Source organism: Rhinopithecus bieti, unplaced genomic scaffold (genome assembly GCF_001698545.2).
Source record: "Rhinopithecus bieti isolate Rb0 unplaced genomic scaffold, ASM169854v2 scaffold_26603, whole genome shotgun sequence".
Taxonomy (NCBI): domain Eukaryota; kingdom Metazoa; phylum Chordata; class Mammalia; order Primates; family Cercopithecidae; genus Rhinopithecus; species Rhinopithecus bieti.
Genome location: NW_016812252.1, coordinates 937,798 through 964,829, shown reverse-complemented (window position 1 = coordinate 964,829; position 27,032 = coordinate 937,798). Strand labels below are relative to the sequence as shown.

The 27,032-nt window shown below is 40.2% G+C and overlaps 1 protein-coding gene across 5 annotated transcripts in view; it reads left to right on the top strand.

Moving 5' to 3' along the window:
- The window catches only part of ARMC8 (armadillo repeat containing 8), a 114,714-nt gene that overhangs the window by 78,622 nt on the left and 9,060 nt on the right, over window positions 1–27,032 (top strand). For all 5 annotated transcript variants that reach the window (XM_017895838.1, XM_017895839.1, XM_017895841.1 and 2 more), the window contains 7 exons: window positions 1,399–1,485; window positions 4,285–4,377; window positions 7,511–7,660; window positions 9,009–9,104; window positions 18,799–18,894; window positions 23,735–23,807; window positions 25,231–25,324. In XM_017895838.1, coding sequence (XP_017751327.1) covers window positions 1,399–1,485; window positions 4,285–4,377; window positions 7,511–7,660; window positions 9,009–9,104; window positions 18,799–18,894; window positions 23,735–23,807; window positions 25,231–25,324 — 689 coding nt within the window. The remainder of the gene's footprint in view (window positions 1–1,398; window positions 1,486–4,284; window positions 4,378–7,510; window positions 7,661–9,008; window positions 9,105–18,798; window positions 18,895–23,734; window positions 23,808–25,230; window positions 25,325–27,032) is intronic.

Here is a 27,032-nt window from a genome sequence, read left to right as displayed (position 1 = left end):
TGAGAGATATGGGAAGGGCAAGGCAAGAAAAGGGTGAAGGGGGCCTTAAGGAAGTTGTGACAGACACAGAGCTCAGCATGCATAGTATATGAGATTTGATTTGATCTTTATCAATGAGCAGTCCATAGGAGAGTTAAAACACAGTATCTTAGGAGAGCTGCTTCTACTTTATAATTCACGCTTTTTCTTAACTTGAGAATTTCAGACTTGGTTTAGCCATGGAAAGCAGATAATATATTTAACTGTTTGAAATTTTTTGTGATTACCCATTTCTGGTTTGTGTAACTAGAGCCCCTAATACTCCTTTTGAGATCCTAAGCCTGAGCCTGATCTGATCCCAGATGCAGAGGATTTAGTTGAAGTGATTATTGCATATAAATGGTGGTATTTATGAAGCCTTGTCTCTTAGAATCTAGAAAGAACAGGTTCTAGAAATAGCTAATAGCAACAAACATTTATCATCATGCTGTATTGCCTTCTAGTTCAGTGAAAGTTCATGGAAGTTAGTTTACTGTATACCTATTATGTGCCTGATAGCATCAGCAATTATGGTACTAAATTACCATTTTCAAAGCCTTACTTATATAGCCATTATTATGTGCCAGTTACTATTCTAAAACCCTTTTATATATTTATTCTCATAACAATCCTGTGAAGCAGATACCATTTTATAGTTGAGGAATTCATGTACCTATTTAGTTGTTGAGCCCAAATTTGTATCCAAACAGTCTGGTTTTCATTTCCCTGCTACAGTACTTCCCTTATTATTCACTATATCACATTTAATCCTAAATAGTTCTATCAAGGAGGTCTTATTTTCCTCAGTTTACAGATGAAGAAATACAGACTCAGGCTAGTTAGTGGAGGTGTCCGATTGGAACTAGGTCTGTGTGATTCCTTTTATGTAAACCAGTCTTCCACGCTGTCCTACCTGTGCAGTAGTAGCTTGCTTGATCCTTCAGTGCTTCTGGTCAAACAAGCCCTTCTAAGGACGAATCAGAAAGTCAGGCTATAGGGCCATTCTGTGGACTCATAAGGGGCTTGACTGATGGAGTAGAGTGAGCTAACTTACTCCAGAACAGTCCCTTGGCCTTCAAGCATTTCACAGAGAGTACCTTTCCCTGATATGTCTATCTCCTCCTTGCAAGAGCCCCCAGTGAGGCTGCAGCTTCCCCAAGCAAAACAGATTTGAGGGCCTTAGTCAGTCATAATTTTAGCACAGGAAAAGTTTGACACAGTATCAAGTGGATTCTTCCTGTCTCTCCAATATGAAGAATCAGGCTGAAAGATAATTGTTCTTGTTTTTATTTATATTTTATATCTCATATTTTATATGTCATTTTATATCTCATCTTCATCATTTCAAATCATTAATAGTATCTTTTTTTAATTCCATAGGTTTTACAAAATGCACCAGATGAAATCCTAGTGGTAGCATCTTCCATGCTATGTAATCTTCTTCTTGAATTTTCTCCAAGCAAAGAGGTTAGTATTGATTTTCTTTTCCTAGACTTTGCCCAGTCCAGCTAGAGCTTACTCAGATACTTTTTATAGTAGTTGACATTGAAATTTGTGGGTTGGGTTTAAAAAGTATTTCTGAATTGTTTGATTGCATAGGGGCGGGGGTGTGCAAATAAATCATTCATTTTAAAATATGATTATCATTTCCCATTATTCTTTTTATTCTGTCTAGCATATTCAGCTTATTTAAAAGATATTACAGCTTAAAGTCAATCTAAACTGCCTGAATGTAAGAAATAATTTTTCTTACAAGTAGTAAACTATTCTCAGGCTACCTTTACTAAAGAATAAATTAAGACTAAATTTTGTAAACCAGGATTATAAGTCATTTCAAGGAGATAACTGCTGTCATTGGAAAATCATCTTTTGATGTTTAATGTTAATGGTAGTTATTTGGGGAGGGGTTGGATGGGGGTTCCCTTCTGCATTTTATAAAATACTTGAGCATGTATTCTTTTTTTAATAGGAAAAACTAAAATACACTTTAATGAAGAAGGGGAAAACCTTATAAAATTAGTTTTATTATGTCATAATACCCCTGATCTGCCCAATCATGAACTCAGGTTTATTGTGCATTTAGTAGTCCCATTTGTGTTGAATTTATTTTCTGCATTATAACACTTGTAGGCGTTGACTATAATTAGGAAAGGTAATATTAACAAGATGGAGGTTCTGGCCAGGCATGGTGGGTCATGCCTGTAATCCCAGCACTTTGAGAGGCCAAGGGGGGCAGAACACTTGAGGTCAGGAGTTTGAGACCAGCCTGGCCAACATGGTGAAACCCCATCTCTGCTAAAAGTACAAAAATTAGCTGGGGGTGGTGGCACATGCTTGTAATCCCAGCTGCTCGGGAGGTTGAGGCAGGAGAATCGCTTGAACCCGGGAGGCAGAGGTTGCAGTGAGCTGAGATCGTGCCACTCCACTGCAGCCTGGGCAAAAGAGGGAGACTCCATCTAAAAAACAAAACAGAAAAACAAGATGGAGGTTCAGAAATAGTTATTCAACAAGCAGGAATCTTGGAACAAACAGGGCAGGACTGGTAGTTACTCTGATGGAAGAGAAAGGCGAAATAGTACGCCAGAGCTTCTATCAGTTCTCTGCCCTGTAGATGGGGTCTTGGCCTGATGATAACCCAGTCACAGCTTGTGTACCACCATTAACCATCCTTAACTGCTCTTATATTGCTCCAGAGCTTCCTTCAGGATATTTGGGGTCTGGTTAGGAAATAGGTAGATGAGCTCAGGCAAAGGATCACTAATATGATTTTTTTATATTGAAAAATTAACTTCCAACCTGGGCAACATAGGAAGACCTTGTCTCTACTAAGAATTAAAAAATCAACCAGGCGTGGCACACACACCTGTAGTTCTAGATACTCGAGAGGCCGAGGCAGGAGAATTGTTTTATCCTGGGAATTTGAGGTTGCAGTGAGCTGTGATCATGCCACTGCACTCCAGGCTGGGCTTCAGAGTGAGACCGTCTCAAAGAATTAAAATTAAAAAAAAGAAACAAAACTAGATTCTGAACCAAAGTGGGGCAGGAAAATGCTATAAGTGTTTTTTTGTGCCAATTGACAAAATTAGAGTATGGGCTATAGATTTGATTAAAGTATTATTTTAATTTAATATTACCTTTCCTAAATTTGGTAACTGTACTGTGGTTATCTAAGATAATATCCTTGTGTTTAGGAAATATGCACTGAAATATTAAGCATAAAAGGGGCACGATGTATGTATCCTACTTTCACATGGTTCAGAAAAGATAGATAATGTGGATTAGGTACATAGTAAGAGAGAGATGGTAAATTAACTATGACAAATGTTAAAAACTGGCAGATCTGGGAAAATAATATCTGAGAGTTCCTTGTAGTTTTGCTACTTTATAAGTTTGAATTTATTTCAAAATAAGTTTTTAAAATATCATAATTTGTACAGTTGAGAAATGTATACCCCTTTTTCTGGGTATATAGATCTGAATTGCTTCTGACGTTTCTATAATCCTCTTGACAAGTGGCCTTTAAGCATTCATTGGTGATGGTAAATCTTAAATCCTCTGAGGTTTGAATATTTTTTAGAAATTACCAGAAATTCATGTCCGGTCAAGTATCATAAATAAAGTTAAGTAGTTAGACTAAAGCATGGTATTTTAGGTGTAAAATGTGGCATGACTATAAAAGTACAGGACTGTTTTTTGCTTGTATAATTGATAAGTAGTCCTGAAAATATCCTAAAAGATAAATTCTGCGCATGTTTGGAATAAGAGTGACAGCTTGGAAGGATTTGGTTGTCTAAGTTCCTTTATATTTCTTTCCTTTACCAACCACATTACTTGATGGTTAGAGTTAGTAAGCAGTGCACAAGGTACACACATAAAGCAGAAAGTGACAAAGTCTCAGAGAATGATGAGAGTGGGGAGTTAGGTAATGGTATCGTAAGGGTCTGTGTGAAATGTACACATAACTAGGATGTCTCCTGAATCCTCCAGGACTACAAGGATAAAAGGAAATGATAGAATGGTTTGGTTTTCTTTTCTTTTTTTTTTTTTTTTTTTTTTTTTTGGCTATTTGGATTTATAAGAAAATAGTTGTCTTTGCCCTTCTCAAAGTGATTTTTATGGCTACATCACTCCCTGCTTTGCAAAAGTTGCCTGGAATCGAGTAAGAGTGGGGAAGAAATCATAGACAAAGTGCCAAGGTATATGCATGTTTAGTTTGCAAACCGGACTTTAAAGCTGTGACTTTTTTTTTTTCCTGTCCAATGGCAGCCAATTTTGGAATCAGGAGCCGTAGAGCTACTTTGTGGATTAACTCAGAGTGAAAATCCCGCTTTACGAGTGAATGGAATTTGGGCTTTAATGGTACGTTTCACTTTTGTATATATCATAACTTATAAAAGGAATTAGAGCTGTTGTCTAAGTTAGAATATAATGTGTTATTTGAAATGTCTGGAATTTTCTTTTCAAAAATCTTTTTTTTTTTTTTTTTTTTTTTTTTTTGAGATGGAGTCTTGCTCTGTTTCCCGGGCTAGAGTGCAGTGGCCGGATCTCAGCTCACTGCAAGCTCCGCCTCGCAGGTTCACGCCATTCTCCTGCCTCAGCCTCCGGAGTAGCTGGGACTACAGGCCCCGCCACCTCGCCCGGCTAGTTTTTTGTATTTTAGTAGAGACGGGGTTTCACCGTGTTAGCCAGGATGGTCTCGATCTCCTGACCTCGTGATCCACCCGACTCGGCCTCCCAAAGTGCTGGGATTACAGGCTTGAGCCACCGCGCCCGGCCAAAATCTTGCTATTTTGTTCTAGTTTTCTAAGGACTAGGACCTAGAAGACTTAGTATTAAAGTAACAGATACAAGTGTAAGCAAGTTATGCCTCAGTTCTCTTATTTATTATTAAGAAAAGTGAACAGATGTTGAAACTTAGCTAATTCTGGGAAAATAAATTTTCCTCATCATGAACATATTATATTTTTGTGTAGCGCCACCTACTTTACAAAGCACTTTCATATCTCCTTTGCTCTTCAGAACAACTTTATGCTATCAACCAGGGAGTTCTTACCATACTTTATAGATGAAGTAGACTAAGGCACAGAATGATTATTTTATTTTTTATTGGCAAATAAAAAGTACATATGTTTATAATGTACAACATGATGTTTTGAAAGATAAATAGATTGTGGGATGGCTAATTTGAGCTAATTAACAAATGTATTACCTCACACATTTAACCATTTTTTGCGGAATGATTAACGTGTCCAAGGTAATAAAATTGGTGCATAAATACTTAATAAAATTTTTTAACAGTTTCTAGTAAATAATTTATATTCTAAAACTTTATGAGATTAGAGAACCATTCCTCAAGATTATTAAAATTTTCTTGAAATTGAAAATAGAGTAATCCTAAATTGATAAAACATTTATACTATTTACAATTTAATTGCTCTGTACCAGACACTAAACTGGGCGTTTTATATTTATCTCTAATTCTTATTTTAAGATATATTGGTATATATTCACCTTACAAATGGGAAACTCAGACTCAGGGAAGGTAAGTGAATTGTGAAGGTGAAGTCCTCACAGCTAATAATGGAAATGGGTTCAGAACCTTTTCCAAACCTGCATTCTTCTCCCTGTTCCATGCTATATCTGCTGTGTTTTTATACAGACTTCAGGATAGAATTAATTATCTTCTAAGAAAGCAACAAGTCGTAGTTTCACAGTTATTTTTCTCCTGAACTTTGCACAGCTTTTAGCACTTCTCTTTCTTGAAACTCCTTCCCAGGACTTACTTTTTTTATACTCCCTTTTGACCTAGCTTCGTTTTCAACCTCTTCACTGGGAACATACCCCCAAGTTTCAATTTCTGGTTTCCACTTCTTATTACATCAGTTTCAGGGACTTCATCTCATATCATGGTTTCAATTTCCCCTAATAGGTTACTTTGAAATCTACAGATGTAACTGTTACCTATTTCCCACATCTATCACTTAAATGGCATATGGAACTTCATTTGAGAATTCTCTGACATGCACAACTTTAATGTTGGAAACTGAACTTATTCCACTCCTCAAATCTGTACAAACTATCTTATTCTCGTCAGTCTCCATATTACCAGCTTCTGTGTTCTTTATCTGCAAAATATAAAACCTTAGAATCATCTCTGACCTGGGTCTCTTGACAAAGAGAGAGTATTCTTTTTGCTCTGCCATGCTGCCTCACATTATTATATAACTTGATCGCTGATGTCTTAGCTCTTCAATTAAAATAAGTTCCTGGAGGGCAACAACCACATATTATGTCTCTAGTTTACAAGATTTTTTTTTTTTTTTTTTTGGATATAGAGTCTCGCTCAGTTGCCCAGGCTGGAGTGTAGTGGCATGATCTTAGCTCACTGCAACCTCTGCCTCCTGGGTTCAAGCGATTCTTGTGCCTCAGCCTCCCGAGTAGTTGGGATTACAGGCGTGTGCCACCACACCTGGCTATACAAGAGATTTTTGTATCAAAAGTTGATTTGTAAGTTGTTATTTGGAATTTACCATGGTTTTTGTTTTCTTCAGACATGAATAGCTTGGGATTAAGCTGGGCTAACCCATGAAACAAATTAGAGAAAAAGGAGCAAAATAGCTACTGGCCATCCAGGATTACTGGTTGCTCAGACACACCTCCTACCCTCTGGAGAGCCTCCTGTGTGATATAGCCCAGCCATGCCAACACCTACCATAGTATTGTGAACACAATAGATGTTTTCATGCCAGTAAAGTTAAGAAAACCCAGTGCTTATTTTCTTCTGTGAGTACTTTGAAATCATTCTCAAAAGGCATGGCACAGTATAATCATTAATAGTCATTTCGTGTACAGCAGGCAACTTGATAACCATAAAGATATTCTCAAAAGTGATAAATGAGTTTTGTATTTATTTGAGAAATTTTAAGACGTTCAAATGCATGTACCTAAAAGTGGTCATATTCCTCATGTAGAAGTGTATCTAAGAGTAACAGTTACCTTTCTCTTGACAGACAGAAATATAGGTAATTAACAAGAATCAGGAAAATAGAATGACTTATCCTTAAAGATTTTCTGCAGATTCTGTTTGTACTTTGAAAATTATCAGAGTTTGGCCGAGCCTCGTGGCTCACACCTGTAATCTCAGCACTTTGGAAGGCCAAGGCGAATGGATCACAAGGTCAGGAGTTCAAGACCAGCCAGGCCAACTTGGTGAAACCGCGTCTCTACTAAAGATTACAAAAATTAGCTGGGCGTGGTGGCTCACGCCTATACTCCCAGCTACTCGGGAGGCTGAGGCAGGAGAATTGCTTGAACCCGGGAAGCAGAGGTTGCAGTGAGCCAACATCGTGCCACTGCACTCTAGCCTGGGCAACAGAGCAAGACTCTGTCTCAAAAAAATTTAAAAAAAAGAAAATTATCAGAGTTACTATTAAAATATAATTTAATAAAGTAAATGTAGACATGATTCTTGCAACTTCTTTAATCCTTTCAGAATATGGCATTTCAGGCTGAACAAAAAATAAAAGCAGATATTTTACGAAGCTTGAGTACTGAACAGCTATTCCGGTTATTATCAGATTCAGATTTGAATGTGCTGATGAAGACATTGGGACTTCTTAGAAATCTCCTCTCTACTCGTCCTGTAAGTAAAATCACCCAGGCTTCCAAATTAGCTAGCCCTGCATATGCATTGCAAGACATTGCTCTCTCTCTCTGCTCTCATTAACATCTGCCCATGAGTGTGATTCAAATGCTGCCCTCGTCCAAAGAAACAAGGAGTTGATGTCTAGACCTGTCACTTTCATAGGTGTTCTGGGAGCTGCTTCACCATATCACCCCCTATTCTACACTCCTACACTACTTATTCTGTCTCCCTCTAATCCCTGGAACAGAGGAAGACATGATCAGTGCCTACCTTGATTTGTTACTTTTTTCTTACTTGGTATGCTGTCTAGGATGAATTTTCTCATCTGCCTAAATCACTTATCTCTGGGGCCTCTGCTTCTTTCCTGTTAGAGAATTCTCAGAGCCATTCCATAGACCACCATCTCCCTACCCACATTTACAGGATTGACCTCTGCAGATGCCAGTGTAGAAAGCAGTGGATATGTGTCAGAGTAGGAGAGACTGAGCCTTGCTGGTGGGGTCCCTCTCGATGTTCTCTAATGTTCCCCCAAGAAACAATGCAGGTGGCTTTCAGGTAGATGAGGAAATATGGGTGGTTCCCTTCTCTGTGCCCCACTTGTCTTTTTAAGTTGTCATTATGCGTTTATGCTCCAAGATAGTATTAGGAAATCTACACTGTATTTTCCATGTCTCTGGCTTCCCCCATTACCCAAGTCCATTTTTTATGCTTCCTTTTTTTTTTTTTTTTTTTTTTGAGACAGAGTCTCGCTCTTTCCCCTAAGCTGGAGTGCAATGACGCAGTTTCGGCTCGTTGCAACCTCCACCTCCCGGGTTCAAGTGATTCTTCTGCCTCAGTCTCCCGAGTAGCTGGGATTACAGGCGTGTACCACTATGCCCAGCTAATTTTTGTATTTTTAGTAGAGACGGGGTTTTGCCGTGTTGGCCAGCCTGGTCTCAAACTAACTCCTGACCTCAGGTGATCAGCCCGCCTCCGCCCCCCAAAGTGCTGGGATTACAGGTGTGAGCCCCCTGCACCTGGCCTTTGCTTCCTTTTTCTTTAATATATTTGGGTTTGAGGACCCCCAATGATTGTACTTGCATATTCTGTCAGGTCAACTTTATGTATGTATGTATGTGTAATGTGTATATATGTGTGTGTGTGTGTGTGTGTGTGTATGACATATTTGAAGGCAAACTGCAGCTTCAAAATATAATAAACACTGTTCTTTGGCATGTAGTTCTATATGCTATAGTGTTCTGCATGAAGCAGTTGTGAATCATACTGGTTTTAACTTTTAGAAGCCTTCTATTCATCCTATGGTCTTTGTTTCTTTGATAATTATGGATTTCCCATTGTTTTACAGCATATAGATAAAATAATGAGTACTCATGGAAAGCAAATTATGCAAGCTGTCACTCTTATTCTAGAAGGGGAACATAACATTGAGGTCAAAGAGCAGGTACGTTGTTCCTTTTTCTTGGGGAATATTTTCTGAATGTGAGCACAAAGGAATTTCTTAGGAGTCTCCTGAAATATTCAAATCTGCAGAAGATAGAGTGCTGAGACGGGAGATGCTCTAGAAATAGGAAGAAATATCTTCCACTATCCCTTAAACTCTCTTTAAGACTACTTCTTCCTGAAATAGAGGAAAACATGACCAGTGTCTACAGTTTTGCCCTCTGTGTCAGGCACTGTGCACACTGTCCCTGTTTCTACAGGAGCAGCCACCTTTCATCATCCTGGAATGAATCCTTTTTCCAGGATCACTATTTCTAGCCCTTTCTGCCACCATGCTCTGAACTCAGAATTCCTGCAACTCACTGATAAAATAATTCCTTATCCTGGAGATAGTTTTCATTTCTTTTCTCTTAGGCATCTTATTCCTCATCCCATAACCCTACTTCTGTTAAGTTTCAGGAGGGCAAGTTAAGGGTAGGCATTAAAGTACGAAGCTGTGCATTTATCAGGACAGTTGGGAATTATTTTGCTTTATTTTCTGGGATTTACTATGGGAGTTTTAATATATATATTGTATTTTGCTCTAAAAACAAAGGTCACCTGCAAACTTAAGATTTAACACAGGACCAGAGGTACTGGTAATCTTCAGTTTTTTGACATAGGTGTTGGCTACATGGTTGTGTTGCCTTTCAAAATTCATTAAGCTGTAGACATACATGTATGTCTATCTGAAAGAAACTTGCCCAAGGTCATCAGTAGAGAGTTGGACCCAGAGAGTCTAACTTCAGGGGCTGTGCTTCTCATTTTCTGTATTCTTGAGTTAAAGTAATTCAGCCAGCCTTGGAAGAACAGTCCAGGAAGTAAGAGTTGTAGGTCTTAGGAGCTGCAATTGAATTTGTGAGCAAAAAGATGGTAGATTTGATAAAGTGGTTTTAGGACAGATATTTTACATGATATCTCTTAAAATTTTTTTTAAAACTGTGTTTTGATGAAAAAATTCAACACAGTGAAAGTATAATCTCATAAGCATCACTAAAATTAGCTGAAGTGAAATCCATTACTGAAATATAACAATGAAGAAAATACATCGTTCAAAATAAACCATTGTACTTTGAGAGGATAGGAATGAATTTTGTATATAAAGACAACTTACCTGGATAGAATTTCAGTGACTTGAAAAGCAAAGCAAGACAGAAAGGTGAGGCAAGATTTGAATTAGGGCAAAATGAAAGACCAACAACAATATTGTTTTTGCAGGACACAAAGGAACTCTGTCATACAGATTTTGGAAATGATCTGGAAGTAGGCGAGTATGAAAGGCTAAACAGTCAGCTGACGAGCTGGAAGTTTAATGCTTCTCAAAAGCATCTGATAAATTATTTTTTTGACTGACGTACAATTGACATACAGTAAGCTGCACATATTTAAAGTATACAGTGTGATCAGTTTTGACATGTGCATCCACCTATGAAACTGTCACCACAGACAAGATAGTAAAACATATGTATCACTGCCCTTAAATTGGAAACAAGATGAGTATGTCCATTTGTACCACTCCTGTTCAACACTGTGCTGGAATTCCTACCAAGCACAAGAAGGAAAGAAAAAGAAATAAAAGGTATACAGATTGGAAAGGACAGTATGAATGCCTATATAGAAAATGCCATGGACTCACCAAAAAACCTAGAATTAATAAATGAGTTAAGCAAGGTCACAAGATAGAAAAGTCAGTTGTATTTTTATTTACCAGCAGTGAACAATTGGATATTGGGATATCAAACAGTACCATTTGTAGTAGCTTAGAAAAAAAATGAAATTCTATGTATAAATCTCACAAGGATCTGTATACTGAAAACTATAAAAACACTGATAATGAAAGAAATTCAAGACCCAAATAAATGGAGAGATATACCATGCTAAAATGTCAGTTCTCCCCAAGTTGATTTATAGATTCAACACAGTCTCAATCACAATCCCAGCATGATTGTTTATAAATATTACTATAGATATAAATATCTAAAATATGTGCCTTTACATACAGATTTTAAAACTTTATGAAAATGCAAAGGAACTAAAAAGCCCAAACAGTTTGGAAGAAAAAACAGGAACAATTGGAGGATTCACAATACCTTATTTCAAGACTTAACTATAAAAGTACAGTAGTGATGAAGACAGTATGCTCTTAGCAAAAAAAAGATAGCACGTGTCGATCGATGGAACAGATTAGAGTGTCCAGAAAGAGACCCACACATATATGGCCGGCAGATTATTGACAAAGGTACAAAGGCAACTTGGTGGAGAAAGAATGGTCTTTTCAAGAAAAAATGCTGTACAAGTGCCAAAAAAAAAAAAATTAACTTTGAACTATACTAGACACTTCAGATAAAAATTTACTGACAGACATAACATAAAAGGTAAAACTATAAAACTTACAGAAAAAAATGCAGGAGAAAATCTTTTTGAGAGATTAGGCGAAGAGTTCTTAGCTATGAAATTTAAAACATCATCCAGAAAAGAAAAGGTAAATTGGTCTTCATCAAACTGTAAATCTTCTGTGTCATGAAATGCACTGTTAAGAGACTAAAATGACAAGCCATCCGCTGGAAGGACTATCTGTGGATCAGATATCTGACAAATGACTTGTGTCCAGAATATTTGAAAAATTCTCAAAACAAGAAAACAACCAAATATAAAACTGAGCAAACAATATGAACAGACACTGCACAATAAAATATCACTATGCATCTTTTAGAATAGCTAAAATGTTTTAAAAACTAAGTACAGTTGCTAGCAAGGATACAGATCATCTAGTGGGAATGTAAAATAATACAGTCATTTTGGAAATGGTTTGACAGTTTCTTAAAAAGTTGAACATATACTTACCATATGACCCAGCAATCCCATTCCTAGCCATTTATTCACATAAAATGAAAACCTAAGTTCACACACAAAAAACTGTTCGTAACAATTTATTTGTATCACCAAAAATTAGAAGTTAACATCCCTCAACAAACTATGGTGCATTCACATAGCCGAATATCACAGTCACAATAAAGAGGGACAAACTGTTGCTATATGTAACAGCATGGATGAATCTCAAATGCATTATGCTATGTGAAAGAGCCCAGATACAATACAAAAGGCAAGGTACTATATGATCCCATCTATATGACAATCTGTAAAAGAGAAAACAGTAGAGACAGAGAAAAAAAAGGTATTCAAGGCTTAACGGTTGGGGGCAGTATTTGACTATAAAGGGATAGCATAGGACAATTTAGGGAGGGAGGCGGTGATAGAACTGCCCTGTAAATGCTGATTATACTGGTGGTTTTAAGATTCTATACATTTGGTAGACCGGGTATGGTGGCTCATACCGTAATCCCAGCGCTTTGGGAGGCTGAGGTGGGTGGATCACTTGAGGTCAGGAGTTCAGGACCAGCCTAGCAACATGTTGAAGCCCTGTCTTTACTAAAAATACAATAATTAGCCGGGTGTGGTCACGCGCCTGTAGTCCCAGCTGTTCGGGAGGCTGAGGCAGGAGAATTGCTTGAGCCTAGGAAGCAGGTTGCAGTAAGCCGAGATCACATCACTGCACTCCAGCCTGGGTGACACAGCAAGACTCCCATCTCAAAAAAAAAAAAAAAGATTCTATACATTTGGTAAATAAAATTACTACCAAAACAGTGAATTTTACTGTACTTCATAATTCTGTTCTCATTTCTACAAATGAAATGCCACTTGGGATTTTAATCGTGTTGTATTTATAAATCAATTTGGGAAGAAGTGACATCTTAACAATATTGAGTCTTCCAATTCATGAATGTTATATCTTCCCAATTATTTAGGTCTTCTTTAATTCTTCTTAGCAATGTTTTGTAGTTTTTGATGTATAGGTCTTGCACTCTTGGTCGGATTTATTCCTAAGTATTTCATAGTTTGATGTTTTTGTAAATGTTATTTTTAAAATTTTGATTTCCAGTTGTTCGTTGTTAGTATACGCTAATACAGTTTTTGTGTGTCAGTCTTGTATCCTGCATTCTTGCCAAAGTCGCTTTAAGTTATTTTGTGTGGGTTACTTAAAATTTTCAACAAATGATCACATCTGTAAATAAAAATAGCTTTATTTCTTACTTTCCAACATATATGCTATTTTGTTTTCCTTGTTTCATTGTCTAGCTAGAACTTCTCCAGTGTAATGAGATGAGGATGAACATATTTGTTTTGTTCTCAATATTAGAGGAAAGTACTCAGTCTTTCACTATTGAATATGTGAGGTGTAAGTTTTTCATAGATTGCCTTTACTAAAGAAAGGAAAAGAAATTCTCTTCTAGTTTGTTGAGTTTTATCATAAATAGATACTGGATTATTTTACTTTTTTATTTTAAACCCCAAACATGAGCCATAGATTTTTTTTTCAATCAGTTACTTTTTTTGTATCTGTTGAAATAGTTTTTTTTTTTTTTTTTTAACTCTGATTTATATGGTGAATTCATTTGATTTGGTTTCAAATGTTAAACTAATATATTTGAGGTAAACCTGATTTAGTCATTATGTATTATCCTTTAGATATATTGTTAAATTCAGTTTATGGAAATTTGGTAAGGAGTGTTTCACATTTATATTCATGAGGGGTGTTGATGAATAGTTTTTTTATAATGTCTTTTTCTGGTTTTGGTATTGGGATAATGCTGGCCTTGGGGAATGAGGCGGAGGTGTTCCCTCTTCAGTTCTCTGCAATACTTTGTGAAGAATTATTTTTTTCTTCAATTTTGCTGGAATGCTACCAGTTGGAATCTGAATATGATGACCGTTTTGTGGAAAGGTGTTTAACTACAAATTCAAATTTTTTAATAGAAATAGGACTATTCAGGTTATCTGTGTCTTACGTGAGCTTTCAAGGAATTCGCTCATTTCATCCAAGTTTTCAAATTTATTAACATAAAGCAGTTCATAATTTCTTATTCCTTTTTCAAGTCTGTAGTATCCTTTGCAATATTCCCTCTCTTGTTCTTTATAGTGGTAATTCCTTTTTTTTTTTTTTTCTTGGAGACAGAGTCTCGCTCTGTCTCCCAGGCTGGAGTGCAGTGGTGCGATCTCAGCTCGCTGCAACCTTTGCCTCCCGGGTTCAAGCGTTTCTCTTGCTTCTGCCTTCCAAATAGCTGGAATTACAGGCACGCGTCACCACGCCCAGCTAATTTTTGTATTTTTAGTAGATACGGGGTTTCACCATGTTGGCCAGGCTGGCCTCAAACTCCTGACCTCAGGTGATCTGCCCACCTTAGCCTCCCAAAGTGCTGGGATTATGGATGTGAGCCACTGTGCCTGGCTGGTAATTCCTTTTTTGCTGTTCAGTCTGACCAGAGGTTTAGCAGAGAATCAGTTTTTTGTTTCATTGCCAAAGAATCAGTTTTTGGTTTCATTGATTTTCCCACCTATTAATATTATTATTATTTTTTTGAGACAGCGTCTCACTCTCCTGCCCAGGCTGGAGTGCAGTGGTGTGATCTCGGCTCACTGCAGCCTCCACCTCCTGGGTTCAGGCTATTCTTGTGCCTCAGTCTCCCGAGTAGCTGGAATTACAGGTATCCACCACCACGCGGGGTTATCTTTTTTTTTTTTTTTTTTTTGAGATGGAGTCTCTGTCACCCAGGCTGGAGTGCAATGGCACGATCTCGGCTCACTGCAACCTCCCCCTCCCAGGTTCAAGCAATTCTCCTGCCCCAGCCTCCTGAGTAGCTGGGATTACAGGTGCCTGCCACCATGCCCGGCTAATTTTTGTATTTTTAGTAGAGATGGGGTTTCACCATGTTGTCCAGACTGGTCTCGAAATCCAAACCTAGTGATCTGCCTGCCTCTGCCTCCCAAAGTGCTGGGCTTACAGGCATGAGCCACCACGCCTGGCCAACTTTTTGTGTTTTTAATAGAGATGGGGTTTCACCATGTTGACCAGGCTGACCTCAAACCCTTGACCTCAAGGGATCCACCTGCCTTGGCCTCCCAAAGTGCAGGCATGAGCCACTGCAGCCAGCCTGTTCTCTATTTCAGAGTTTAGCCAACTGTTTCTGTAAGAGGCAAGGTATATATATTGGATTATTTTTACTTTTTTATTTTTAAACCCCAAACATAAGCCATAGATTTTTTTTTCAATCAATTACTTTTTTTATATCTGTTGAAATAGTTTTTTGTGTTTTTTTTTTTAACTCTGATTTATATGGTGAATTTTTTTTTTTTTTAATTTTTGCAGGCTCTGGTCTCTAGCAACTACTCCTCTATGCTGTTATAGCCTGGAAGCAGCTATAGACAAGACATAAGCAAGTAGATATGGCTGTCTTCCAATAAAAATTACCAAAAGAGACAGCAGGTTGGATTTGGCCCAGACCGTAATTTACCAGTCTGTGCTCTATTTCATTGATTTCCAATTGTTCATATTAGTATATACACTAATATGCATACATTAATGGGGTGTGTGTGTGTGTGTGTGTGTGTGTGTGTAGCTTTTATCCGTTCCTTAGCTCACATACTCAATTGAGTTGGCCCAATAATTGATTTCTTTTTTTTTTTTTTCTGATACAGAGTCTCACTCTGCTGCCAGGCTAGAGTGCAGTGACACGATATTGGCTCACTGCAACCTTTGCCTCCCAGGTTCAATAGATTCTCCTGCCTCAGCCTGCCGAGTAGCTGGGACTACAGGCATGCGCCACCACACCCAGCAAATTTTTGTGCTTTTATTAGAGATGGGGTTTCACCATATTGGCCAGGATGGTCTCGATCCCTTGACCTCATGATCCACCAGCCTTGGCCTCCCAAAGTGCTGGGTTATAGGCGTGAGCCATCATGCCTGGCCTAATTGATTTTTTTAAGATTTGATTTCTTGTCTCCATAGGAATATTTACGGAGCAGTTTTGTGAGCTTCAAAACAGAACTGTACCTCACTCTTTCATGCTTTTCAATGAAGCCTGGGAATGCATGGGTGTGTTCTAACACTACAAAAAAGGGAGTTACCTGTCCTGCTGACCTGGTCTATTCTGAGGGATCTTCCCTGGAATTCCCCTTTATATTCTGTTTTAGTGGGTAAGAGGGGATAGCTGTTTTCTAGGTGAGTCTAAAGGTGTTCAGCATTTCTCCTCTCCCCATGAATACCTTGGTTATGAAGCCTTATTGAAATTCTTACTCATTGTTAGGATCATTTCCATTATTTCCTCTTAAGCTGCTCTGGCCAACTCATAGGACTGAGTCTTCTTGGTGAGAAATGGTGGGGAGATGGAGAACAAGAGAGTAATAAGCTATGATTCTTCCATGTGCTGCCCCTCTCCTACTTCTCAGCCAGGTTATACCTGTGTTCCCATTGATTGGCCTCATCCTCTGCATTCTGATTTTGTCTTAGTAAAGCCTGGCAGAGGCTGGTTGGTGAGGATTGGATCACTACCACTGATGAATATCATTTTGCTGGCTTGCTCTTGGAAGGCGGGGTTGTTGTAAAGCTTGCTAAGGCTTTCTATAATCACTTTAAGGAATTTGAGCAGAACTAGAAGGAGTGTGGTGTTGTGAGTCTGGTGTTGCCACATTTGGATTGCATGTCAAGACAAGTGATGGAGAGGGAGAGAGAAAGAATACTTGTAGGCTGGGCATGGTGGCTCATGCCTGTAATCCCAGCACTTTGGGAGGCCAAGGTGGGCAGATCATCGGGTCAGGAGTTCGAGACCAGCCAGACCAATATGGTGAAACCCTGTCTCTACTAAAAATACAAAAATTAGCTGGGCATGTGGCACAGACCTGTAATCCCAGCTACTTGGGAGACTGAGGCAGGGAGAATTGCTTGAACCCAGGAGGCAGAGGTTGCAGTAAGCCAAGATGATCGTGCCACTGCACTCCAGCCTGGGTGACACAGTGAGACTTTGTCTCAAAAAAAAAAAAAAGAACACTCATTGTATTTAATTACCTTATCCTGTAGGCTCAGGTGGGGCTAGAATGTGGGGAGAGCAACTATAATTCAGTTGGTTCTGATGTCATCTTGAACTTGGACTCCTAAAACACTGACTGTCAACTCTTCCCCAAACTAATTACTCCTGTTAATTACACTTGTCATGCTTATGTCTGCCCCTTCATAAGATCTTTTCCACAAGAGACTAACCAAAAAGAGTGCAGATTCATTATTATTAATTTCCTTAGGGTATTGTTCCTACCAAGAAATTTAAGACAGATTCACCATGTACCAGTGCTTACATACCACATCACCAGAAATCTGACATCTTCTCCAGATCAGATCATGTCTGTCCCACTTCATGGGCACCTAAAGTCCTCTTCAACATGATCTAACTGCCCTGGAATAAAAAGTTTCCCAGTGCTTGCTTAGCTATTGGACTATACAATTTATGTTTCATGTCTACTATGTCTCAAAGGCAGCCTTTTCTGGTTTCACACCTCAGGACTCACTCCCTAATAATCTAGTTACAGCAGTGTGTTAATCTAGGAGAAATAAAACCATGTACCCTTTAGGGTATTTGGGGGCTTTGGCCACTGCAAGCAAACAGTCTCCTCAGTTAGCTTAATTAACTTGTCTTGCAAAGAAAAAGTTTAAAATTGGAGAAAATTATGTGAATCTGTATCCCATCCTCATTCCTTTGAGTTATTCCTGACTGGGCTCCAGGACTGTGTCACTTCCTCCAGGAAGTTTTCCCTAACCCTTGCAGTATCCAACAAGTGCTCTTTCTTCATGCCTTGTCTATTCTCTGTGTTTACTTCAATCACAGTGAAATATAATTGTTTGTGTGACAGTTTCCAAGTCAGGGAGTGTGTTTTTTTTTTTTTTTTTTCCTGCCTCATCCTGATGCCCTACAGAGGGCATACCCATAATAGGTACTCAGTAAATGGTTTGTTGAATTGCTAAGCTTGGTACTGTTGGTATCCCTATCATAATCCTTTCACCGTTATCTTAATCTTTGCCTCCTGCTGGTCTGGCTGTGAGAATGGAACAGCTGACAAGAACAGTTTTTCCTCTGAGAAGACTGCAGTCACCAGTGCAGTGGTTGTCCTCAAGGTGTACTGTCCTGCCAGCTGGCACAGGCTTCCTCCAGTCTTCACATTAGGCCAGCCTGGACTAAGTTTCTTCACACATTTTTCTTCCTTTTATCTTCCCTAACAGGGTTCAAAAAAGTTAAAAGTTCCTAAGTGCCCATGGCTGGTGTAGCTGGTGGACAGGGTCTAGGCCTTCACCCAGAAGGTCATAAGCTTAGGAGCAAGCAGCAGGTGGAGGCCTAGGAAAGGGAGGCCTCCCTAGGAGGGGAGTTGCAACACCTACAGAGCTTCCACCAAAGAGACTGCATTGTTGAAGGAACATTGTGGTTTGTCACAAGAGCTTATCTTAGAAATGAGATTTTCAAGAAAAATAATAAATTACATTTTCTCTTTGATTTGATGGTATGACCTATACAAAATAGCTGCCTTTACCCAGCTATGGCTTAATGCCCACAAAGAAACCACCAAAGTGTTGGGGTTCTCTTTTGCCTAAAGGAGATTTTGTTTGGGTGTGGTTACTGTTGCTAGCAATGATGTCAGCCGATGAGAAATCAGGGCATTGAGAGTGGAACCTGTGAGAATCCATGTACCTTCAAGTGAAAAATTGCCCAAGCTCTTGAAACAGCTTGACTCTGGGACTTTAGAGCCTTCCTGACTGTTGGCCCTTTGTTCTTTTCCAGACACTGTGCATCTTAGCCAACATAGCGGATGGGACAACAGCAAAAGATCTTATTATGACCAATGATGATATCCTACAGAAAATCAAGTATTACATGGTGAGACCTTGTCCCCTTTCACCATAGGATTAGAATGCAGGGACTGTTGCGTTGTTAACTCAAAATAAATTGTGCAGAGATTTTAAAAAGAGGAAAAGAATAGACTACTCTGTGACTTCTCAGATTCAAAGAACTCTCTTCTATCCTGAAGAAAAAGAAAAAACACCAACTCCTTGAAGCTTGTACCACTTGGTAATATTATTACCTGCCACTCCACTCTCTGCCCTTGTCATCTACTGATTGCCTCCCTCTTACTCAGTGAAGACCCGGGCTCTTGGCTTTCTCTCAGTGCTCTCCAGTCCCCGTCGTCCCTCTCAAGGCTTCAGTCGCATGGTGGATGAACCCTCTAGCCCCCTGGCACCATAGTTTCTTTACCTGTTTGCTTCTAAACAATCTGCTACCTACTGCCGTGGCCATACCCTGCATCTGATCATCACCAGAGACTGCCCATTGCCAAAATGTGGGTATCAAACAGCCTTCCACTTTTCATTCTGTCAACATCTCCTGACAAAATTCTAATCACGGAGGAAGCCTCTCCTTGTCACACCAATCTGTCTTCTCTGTCCCTTCCTTGTCAGAGTTAACAACTGCAGAGAAAGGCACAGAACCCTACATGGGCACTCAGCTCCTCCTGGTATCCTTCAGTGATTCTCTAGGAAGCTGGCAACCTCATTCTCCATGAGAATAGATTCTTACCTGCCCCTCATTCTTTAGACCTCACCTCTTCCCTCCCCCATTACAGTTAGTGATGACCTCAGCTTTTTGTTTTATTAAGAGAAGAGAAACTAAAATCCTTCAGTGGCTCCTTGTTATACCTTGAATAAAGTTCGTATGCCCTTATGATGGCCTGTCAAGTCCTACATGACCTAACCCATTTATATCCCCAATTTATCTTATTCCTCTCTTCCTTTGTTCACTACACTGGCCGCTTGCAGTTTCTCAAAAAGGCCATGCTCTTTCCTTCCTTGGGACCTTCACACATACTGGTTTCTCTGCCTGGAACACTTCTCTTCTCTCTGTTTCACCCTTCAAATCTCAGCTGAACTTACACTTTCTTACTGGACTCTTGCCCTTGTAGATTATTACTCATTACTGCATTTTGTTCCCTTCCTTCAGAGCACTTAGCTCAGTTTTAGTGATATATATATTTGTTTGTGTGCCTACTGGGTGTCTCTATACAGTGTAAGTTCCATGAGGGCAGGAAGCATGTCAGCTTTGTGCACAATTGTATATCCACCATGGTGTCTGGCCCTTAGCATATGCTTGGTAAATATTTGTTGAATGAAAACCTTACCACTTCAACCAGGGATTCCCTTATCTTTCCAATATCAATCCACATTGTATCCATAATCACTTAAAAGGTTTTTCTTAACTTCTCATACCCATCGAGGCATACCCATTTCTGTTATTCAAAGACAAACCCAAACTTCTTTTTATTTTGAGACAGGGTCTCACTCTGTCACCCAGACTGGAGTGCAGTGATGCGATCTCGGCTCACCACAACTTCCGCCTCCTGGGTTCAAGCGATTCTCCTGCGTCAGCCTCCTGAGTAACTGAGATTATAGACGTGGCACTATTGCCTGGCTGATTTTTGTATTTTTTGTAGAGATGGGGTTTCACCATGTTGGCCAGGCTGGTCTGGAACTCCTGACCTCAAATGATCCACCCGCCTCGGCCTCCCAAAGTGCTGGGATTGCAGGCATGAGCCTATGCCCAGCCTTCAAAGCCAAACTCTTAAAAGCATCTTTTCTGTACATATTGCCTCCTTCCTTACCTCTAAAGTCATTCTTTAACCTGCTCCATTTCACCTCTACCCCCATCATTCAACTGAAACTGTTGTAATTAGGGTCACCAATGACTTCCATGATGCCAAATCCAAAGGATCCTCTTCTCTCTTCATCTTACCCCACTTACAGCAGACTTCAACCCAGCTGACTATTTTCCTCCTCCTGGAAATATCCTTTTCTCTTGGCTTGCATGACACCATACCTCCCTACTTATCTCTGAACCCTATTCTCTTCTCTCCTACACGTGCTCTCCTGAGATCAACAGATCACAACCTTCATTGTACAATAGGACCTTGTAGGGAGCTTTCAAAGATTACTGCTTTGTCTCCTCCCTCCCAAGATTCTTATTTAATGGGTCTAGGGTTATAGCCTGGGCATCAGGAATTTTTTTTTTTTAAGATCGCTGAGTGGTTCTTATGTACAGAGTTGAGAACCACTGCCTTAGGGGAATCTCATGCACCCCCATAGCTTATACTGTCATCCCTGTGCTGACAATATGCTCTAATTTCCAAATGTGTTTCCCAGCCTAGACCTCTCTTCCGAACTCTGGACTTATATATCCTCCTGCCCTTTCAGCATATCCATGTGGCTGTCTGATAGCATCTTGGAATCTATCTTGATTTCTCCAGCTCTGTCCCCTCATTCACTCATTTTATCAACAAGTCCTATCTGCCCTTCTTCCAAAACTTACCTTGAATCCGATTACTCCTTTCCATCACCACTGCTCCCACCCTAGTCAGTCCAAGTCACAGCACTTTATGCCTGATTAACTATAATAACAGTATCCTCCTTGACACTTCTTCACTGTCACTCCAGTCCCTTCAGCCCAAGTGGTCTTCTAAAAATGTAAATCAGATCTTGTCCCTCCACTGTTTAAATCTTTCAGGGGCTTCCTCTCAACACAGAATGAAATCCAGAGTCCTTACTGTAGCCTATAAGTTCGCACAATTTGGCTATACCTACTTCTCTGAACAGACAGCTCCTTCTTAACCTCAGACCTTTTCGGAAACGTTTTCTCCTCCTCAGAATTTCAAGCCCCTTGCTCTTTACACATCTGGCACCTTCCTGTTCTTTAAGTCTCCATTTAAATATTGCCTCCTTCAAAGAGATCTGTTTTGTGCATTCCACCTAAATTAAGTTCCCACCCCCCACCCTCCAATTTTCTCTATCCTCATAGTGATTTGTGTCCTCAAAAAATATTGAATGAATGATGAATAAACTTATGCATAGTAAATGCATATTTGTTATAGTATATACAAGCTCACTTATTCAACAAATATTAATTGATTGTCTGAGGCTGGGAGCAGATAAGTTTTATTCTGTTTTGTCTTAAGGGAGCCCAAACTGGACATCTTAAAAGTGTTGGCAGTTAGGGCCGGGCGCGGTGGCTCAAGCCTGTAATCCCAGCACTTTGGGAGGCTGAGACGGGTGGATCACGAGGTCAGGAGATCGAGACCATCCTGGCTAACACTGTGAAACCCCATCTCTACTAAAAAATATAAAACCTAGCCGGGCGAGGTGGCGGGCGCCTGTAGTCCCAGCTACTCGGGAGGCTGAGGCAGGAGAATGGCGTAAACCCGGGAGGCGGAGCTTGCAGTGAGCTGAGATCCGGCCACTGCACTCCAGCCTGGGCGATAGAGCGAGACTCCGTCTCAAAAAAAAAAAAAGTGTTGGCAGTTAGAAGAAGAAAGAATCACTAGCTATGGAATTCTACTGGAGGAAGCCACATCCATTTCTTTGTCTCTGCTTAGTTGAAATATAGTCCTACATGAGAAGATAAGTCTGTCTTAGCCTTGAAAAAACCATTGAGCATATTTTGCCATTGATACTCCCTCAGATGTGCATAAATTATTTAAACATACTAGAAATTTTTTTATTGACGAGTAAGACAGTCATTTATAAAGGTTATTTTATTATTGGGTCCTTTTTCATTCAGGCGAAAGCACTGTATCCAAAGCAACCAGAAATTGTTGTACTTTAGTACATAAAGCAAAATAAGAATCTTATTTAGAAGAATAGGAGGCTCATTAGTGGTAGCAGAGACATTTGAGAAATCAACTAGAGATTTCATCAAGTTTTGGGGGATGCTCCTATAGATATAGGAGTAATTTAATTATTCCAGAAGCTGAATGTATTATATAATGCTTCTTATTTTCAGCAAGTTGTGTCAGAGGAGTAAACCATTTATAGATTGTGTGTGTGTGAAAGTCTGGGTGTTACAGAACTTCCTGACCATATATTCACTTTCTTCCCCAAAGGAATTATTGGGCCACTTGAATAAGATAACCAGTAGCTTAAGAGATAAATACCAAATACACATCCATCCAGTGTATGTTGGCTATTGGTGACCTGGAGATATAGCCTAAGTCGAAAGCATAGAATTGTCATATGACAGTGTTTCTTCGTGCATGGATTGAATCATAAATTGCAAACTGTACCCATAGCCCTAGAGCTGTTTTGTTTGTCCAGCCAGATGGTTTTTTAAATTTGAATTTGAATTTGAATGTCTTTTGGCAAGGCTTGTACTCCTCAATTTGCCAGATTCTCCACTGTCCCCTGTTATCTTTAGCCCAAGCCTTTTACTCATTAGTGTTAACTTCATGGCCCCTCAAGTTATTTGAATTTGAGGCCTCTGCTTCAGACTTTTTTTTTTTTTTTTTTTTTGAGCCAGAATCTCACTCTGTCACCCAGGCTGAAGTACAGTGGTGCAATCTCAGCTCACTGCAACCTCCGCCTCCCAGGTTCAAGCGATTCTCCTGCCTCAGCCTCCCGAGTAGCTGAGATTACAGGTGCCTGCCATTACACCCGGCAAATTTTTGTATTTTCAGTAGAGACAGGGTTTCACCATGTTAGTCATCCTGGTCTTGAACACCTGACCTCGTGATCTGCCTGCCTTGGCCTCCCAAAGTGCTGGGATTACAGGTGTGAGCCACTGCGCCCGGCCCTGCTTCAGACTTTTAGGTTATAGGAATTGCCTATGGTAGGTCCCCAAAAAAGAGATCTAAAATGAGATTACCACCATTTTGATTTTTTTTCTTTTTCTGTATTAATAGGGCCATTCACATGTTAAACTGCAGCTTGCAGCCATGTTTTGTATCTCAAACCTCATATGGAATGAAGAGGAAGGTAAGAGATTGGTGAGATTTGTTTTGAAAAAAATTATGGGAAGAGTGTCTTGCACAGTGAAGCTAGCAGGTGCCCCTGAGATCCTGGGCAGAGGCTCTGTTCTTGGACCATCTGGCCCAAGCACCCTCCAGAGTCGCCCTGGTATGAGAATCAGTGGAATTAGCGCAAGTCAGCCAGACAGTCAACACTGAGTGCCCCATATGAGCCAACTCTATACCAGATTCAAGGACGGAGAGTGAGAAGTAAGTGGCAGTCCCTGCCATGAGAAAGCTGATGAGGAGAATGTGAGATGCACTTGAAGAAGGTGAGAGGAGAGAGTGGGTGGGAGGATGAGCCTTTCGTTGTGAGCAGAGGAAGCACATATGAGGACTACAGGCAGATAAATATGATGGAGAAGAAGGTGCATTGGTGAGAAATGAGAAGTGCAGTGTGACCAGTGAAGCAGCTAGTCTGTAAGGAGGCCTGTATAGATCAGAGGTTCATTACTGTGACTGCATATTAGAATCACCTGGGAATTTTTACACCAGGCCAATTAAATCAGAATCTCTGGGGGTGGGCTCCAGGCATAAGTGTTTCTTAAAGCTCCCCAGATGATTCCAATATATAGCCGAGGTAGCAAATATAGGAGAGCAGTGGGTCTTAAGGCTGGGTTGGCTGCATTAGGATCACCTGGGGAACTTCTTTAAGTGCAGATTTCTGGGTCTCATCCCTAGAAATTCTGATTCACTGTGTCTAGAGAGAGCCAGTGCATGAGTGGTCACTGTGGGCTCTTCAGTGGGGAAGACTCCAGGGGATTACTCAGCAGCTGCGCCCAAAACAAAGTGCAAGAAGGGAAACTGGATTCCGCCCACAGACCTAGATACCAAGTACCACCTGTGTACTGGGGAGACAAGCCACCCTCAAGGAGGTGTTAGTCTAGTTGGAAAATATAACAGGGTGATAGGAAATTGGAAGTGCCAGTTGTGCTGAGAGACAACAAAAAGTGCTGGGAGGACAGAGGAGGGTAGAAGACAATAGAAAGGGGAAGATAAGACCTGTTTTGAGTAGTAAGAGCCTGGCCTGATCTGGCCAGGGCCATGGGTATGTCCTGAAAGAAGTGATGAAGCTGGGAGTCAGTGGCAGAGGGTCTTGTACCAGGCTGAAGGATCTAACCTTGACCCTGTAGTCCACGGAGAAATCAGTCCAGCTGCAGAACCCAGGATAGACTGCAGGCAGGATGGTCAGGAGGCAGAGAGACGAGTTAGAAGGCTGTCAGAGAGTCCAAGCTTGAGCAGGTCCAACTACATTGGGAGAGGGTAGAGGACAAGGGGTACAGGAGGAGTAGGGAGTGAAGGACACTGGTAAGGCTCTAGATTGTTAATTGTACATCAAAGAGAGCGTTTGCCTGGGTCATGTTCCCAATAACCTGGCTTTAATCATTTAGGTTCACAAGAACGCCAGGATAAATTACGAGACATGGGCATCGTAGATATTCTACACAAACTGAGTCAGTCACCAGATTCAAACCTTTGTGACAAGTGAGTATGAATGCAGAAAGGCCTTGCTTTGGGCTGTGTTGGATTCTTTCATGAAAGGGTTTGAATTGCTTGGTAATTAACATGGCCACACTTTTAAAATCTTTTAGATTCTTAGATTTTCTTTATAGTTTTCTGTGAGTCATTGTACGACATTTGAGTGAGCTGTAAACTAATGATTACCAAATTATTAAAGACTCTCACTGTGAATTAACATGAGTCTGGGCCATCTTAGTGGATAGGATCCAGAGGCCATTTGCATACATTCCCCTGATCATTAGAATAGACATGCATGTGGCCTTTTGGAAAGCAGAAAAACCAGTAATGCAAACATTCTTTAGCTCAAAACCTCACTGAACACCCATTTTGTGCCAGGCTGGCCCGGCTGCTGGGGATACAGAAGCGACCACTAAGGAATCACTGTCCTCAAAGAGCTCATCATTTCCTGGTAGAGTCAAGAGTTATAATCAGATACGCAGCTAACCTCAAAATAGCCATAAATGCTCTTCCTAGCTGTGTGTTCTCCCTTGTAACAGCCTTCAGTTTCCATTTTGCCTTTGTATAATAACAAATCAGGGAACATCAGTACTTTGAGTCTGTAGACTCTTGGGCGTGGCTTAGAAGCCCTTTAGCCCTTAATGGTCTGGCTCTGCCTTTCTCATCTTCCCCGCACCCACCATGCACACCCCATACTGAAGCCATACCTGCCCGCTTACAGTAGCACACCTTCATGCATTTACACATTCTGTTCCATCTGCTTTGCTATCCCAGTCTCCTCTCCTTTGAGTCCCCATTCATTCATCAGATAGCTCTTTTTAATACCTGCCTTTTGCCAGGCATTGTTTTAGGCATTGGAGATATATTGATGAATAAAATTGATGAAGTCTTTGCCCTCATGTAACTTACATTCTAGTATAGAAGATAGATGATAAGCAAATGAATACATAACACAGTATCAGGTGATGAGAGAGGTACCATGGAGAAAAATAAAGCAAGGTGAAGGAATGGAGAGTCAAGAAAATTTATTTTCATGTAGGTTAGCCAGTAAAGATCTCTCTGAGGATGACATGATCAGAGACCTGAATGAAATAAGGAAGATTTCATCTGGGCAAATGCTTAGAGGAAGAGTATTACAGGCAGGGGTGATAGTGGGTTCAAAGGCCCTGAAGCAGGAGTGAACTTGGTATGTTCAAGAAACAGCAAAAGAACAGAGAACTGATGAAAAATAGTGAGGGGGAAAATGCTAATAGGTGGAAGAAGCCAGATCATGAAGAGCCTTGTAGGTAGGGTAAGGACTTTGGCTTTTATTCAGAGTTTAATAGGAAATCATTGGAGACTATTAAGGAGAGGAGACATTATCTGATTGAATTTCTTTCTTTCTTTTTTTTTTTTTTTGGAGATGGAGTTTTGTTCTTGTTGCCCAGGCTGGAGTGCAATGGTGTGATCTTGGCTCACCACAGCCTCTACCTCCTGAGTTCAAACGATTCTCCTGCCTCAGCCTCCAAGGTAGCTGGGATTACAGGCGCCTGCCACCACGCCCAGCTAATTTTTTTTGTATTTTTAGTAGAGACAGGGTTTTACCATGTTGGCCAGGCTGGTCTCGAACTCCTGACCTCATGTTATCCACCCACCTCGTCCTCCACCTACCTCGTCCTCCCATAGTGCTGGGATTACAGGCGTGAGCCACCATGCCTGGCCCTGATTTGAATTT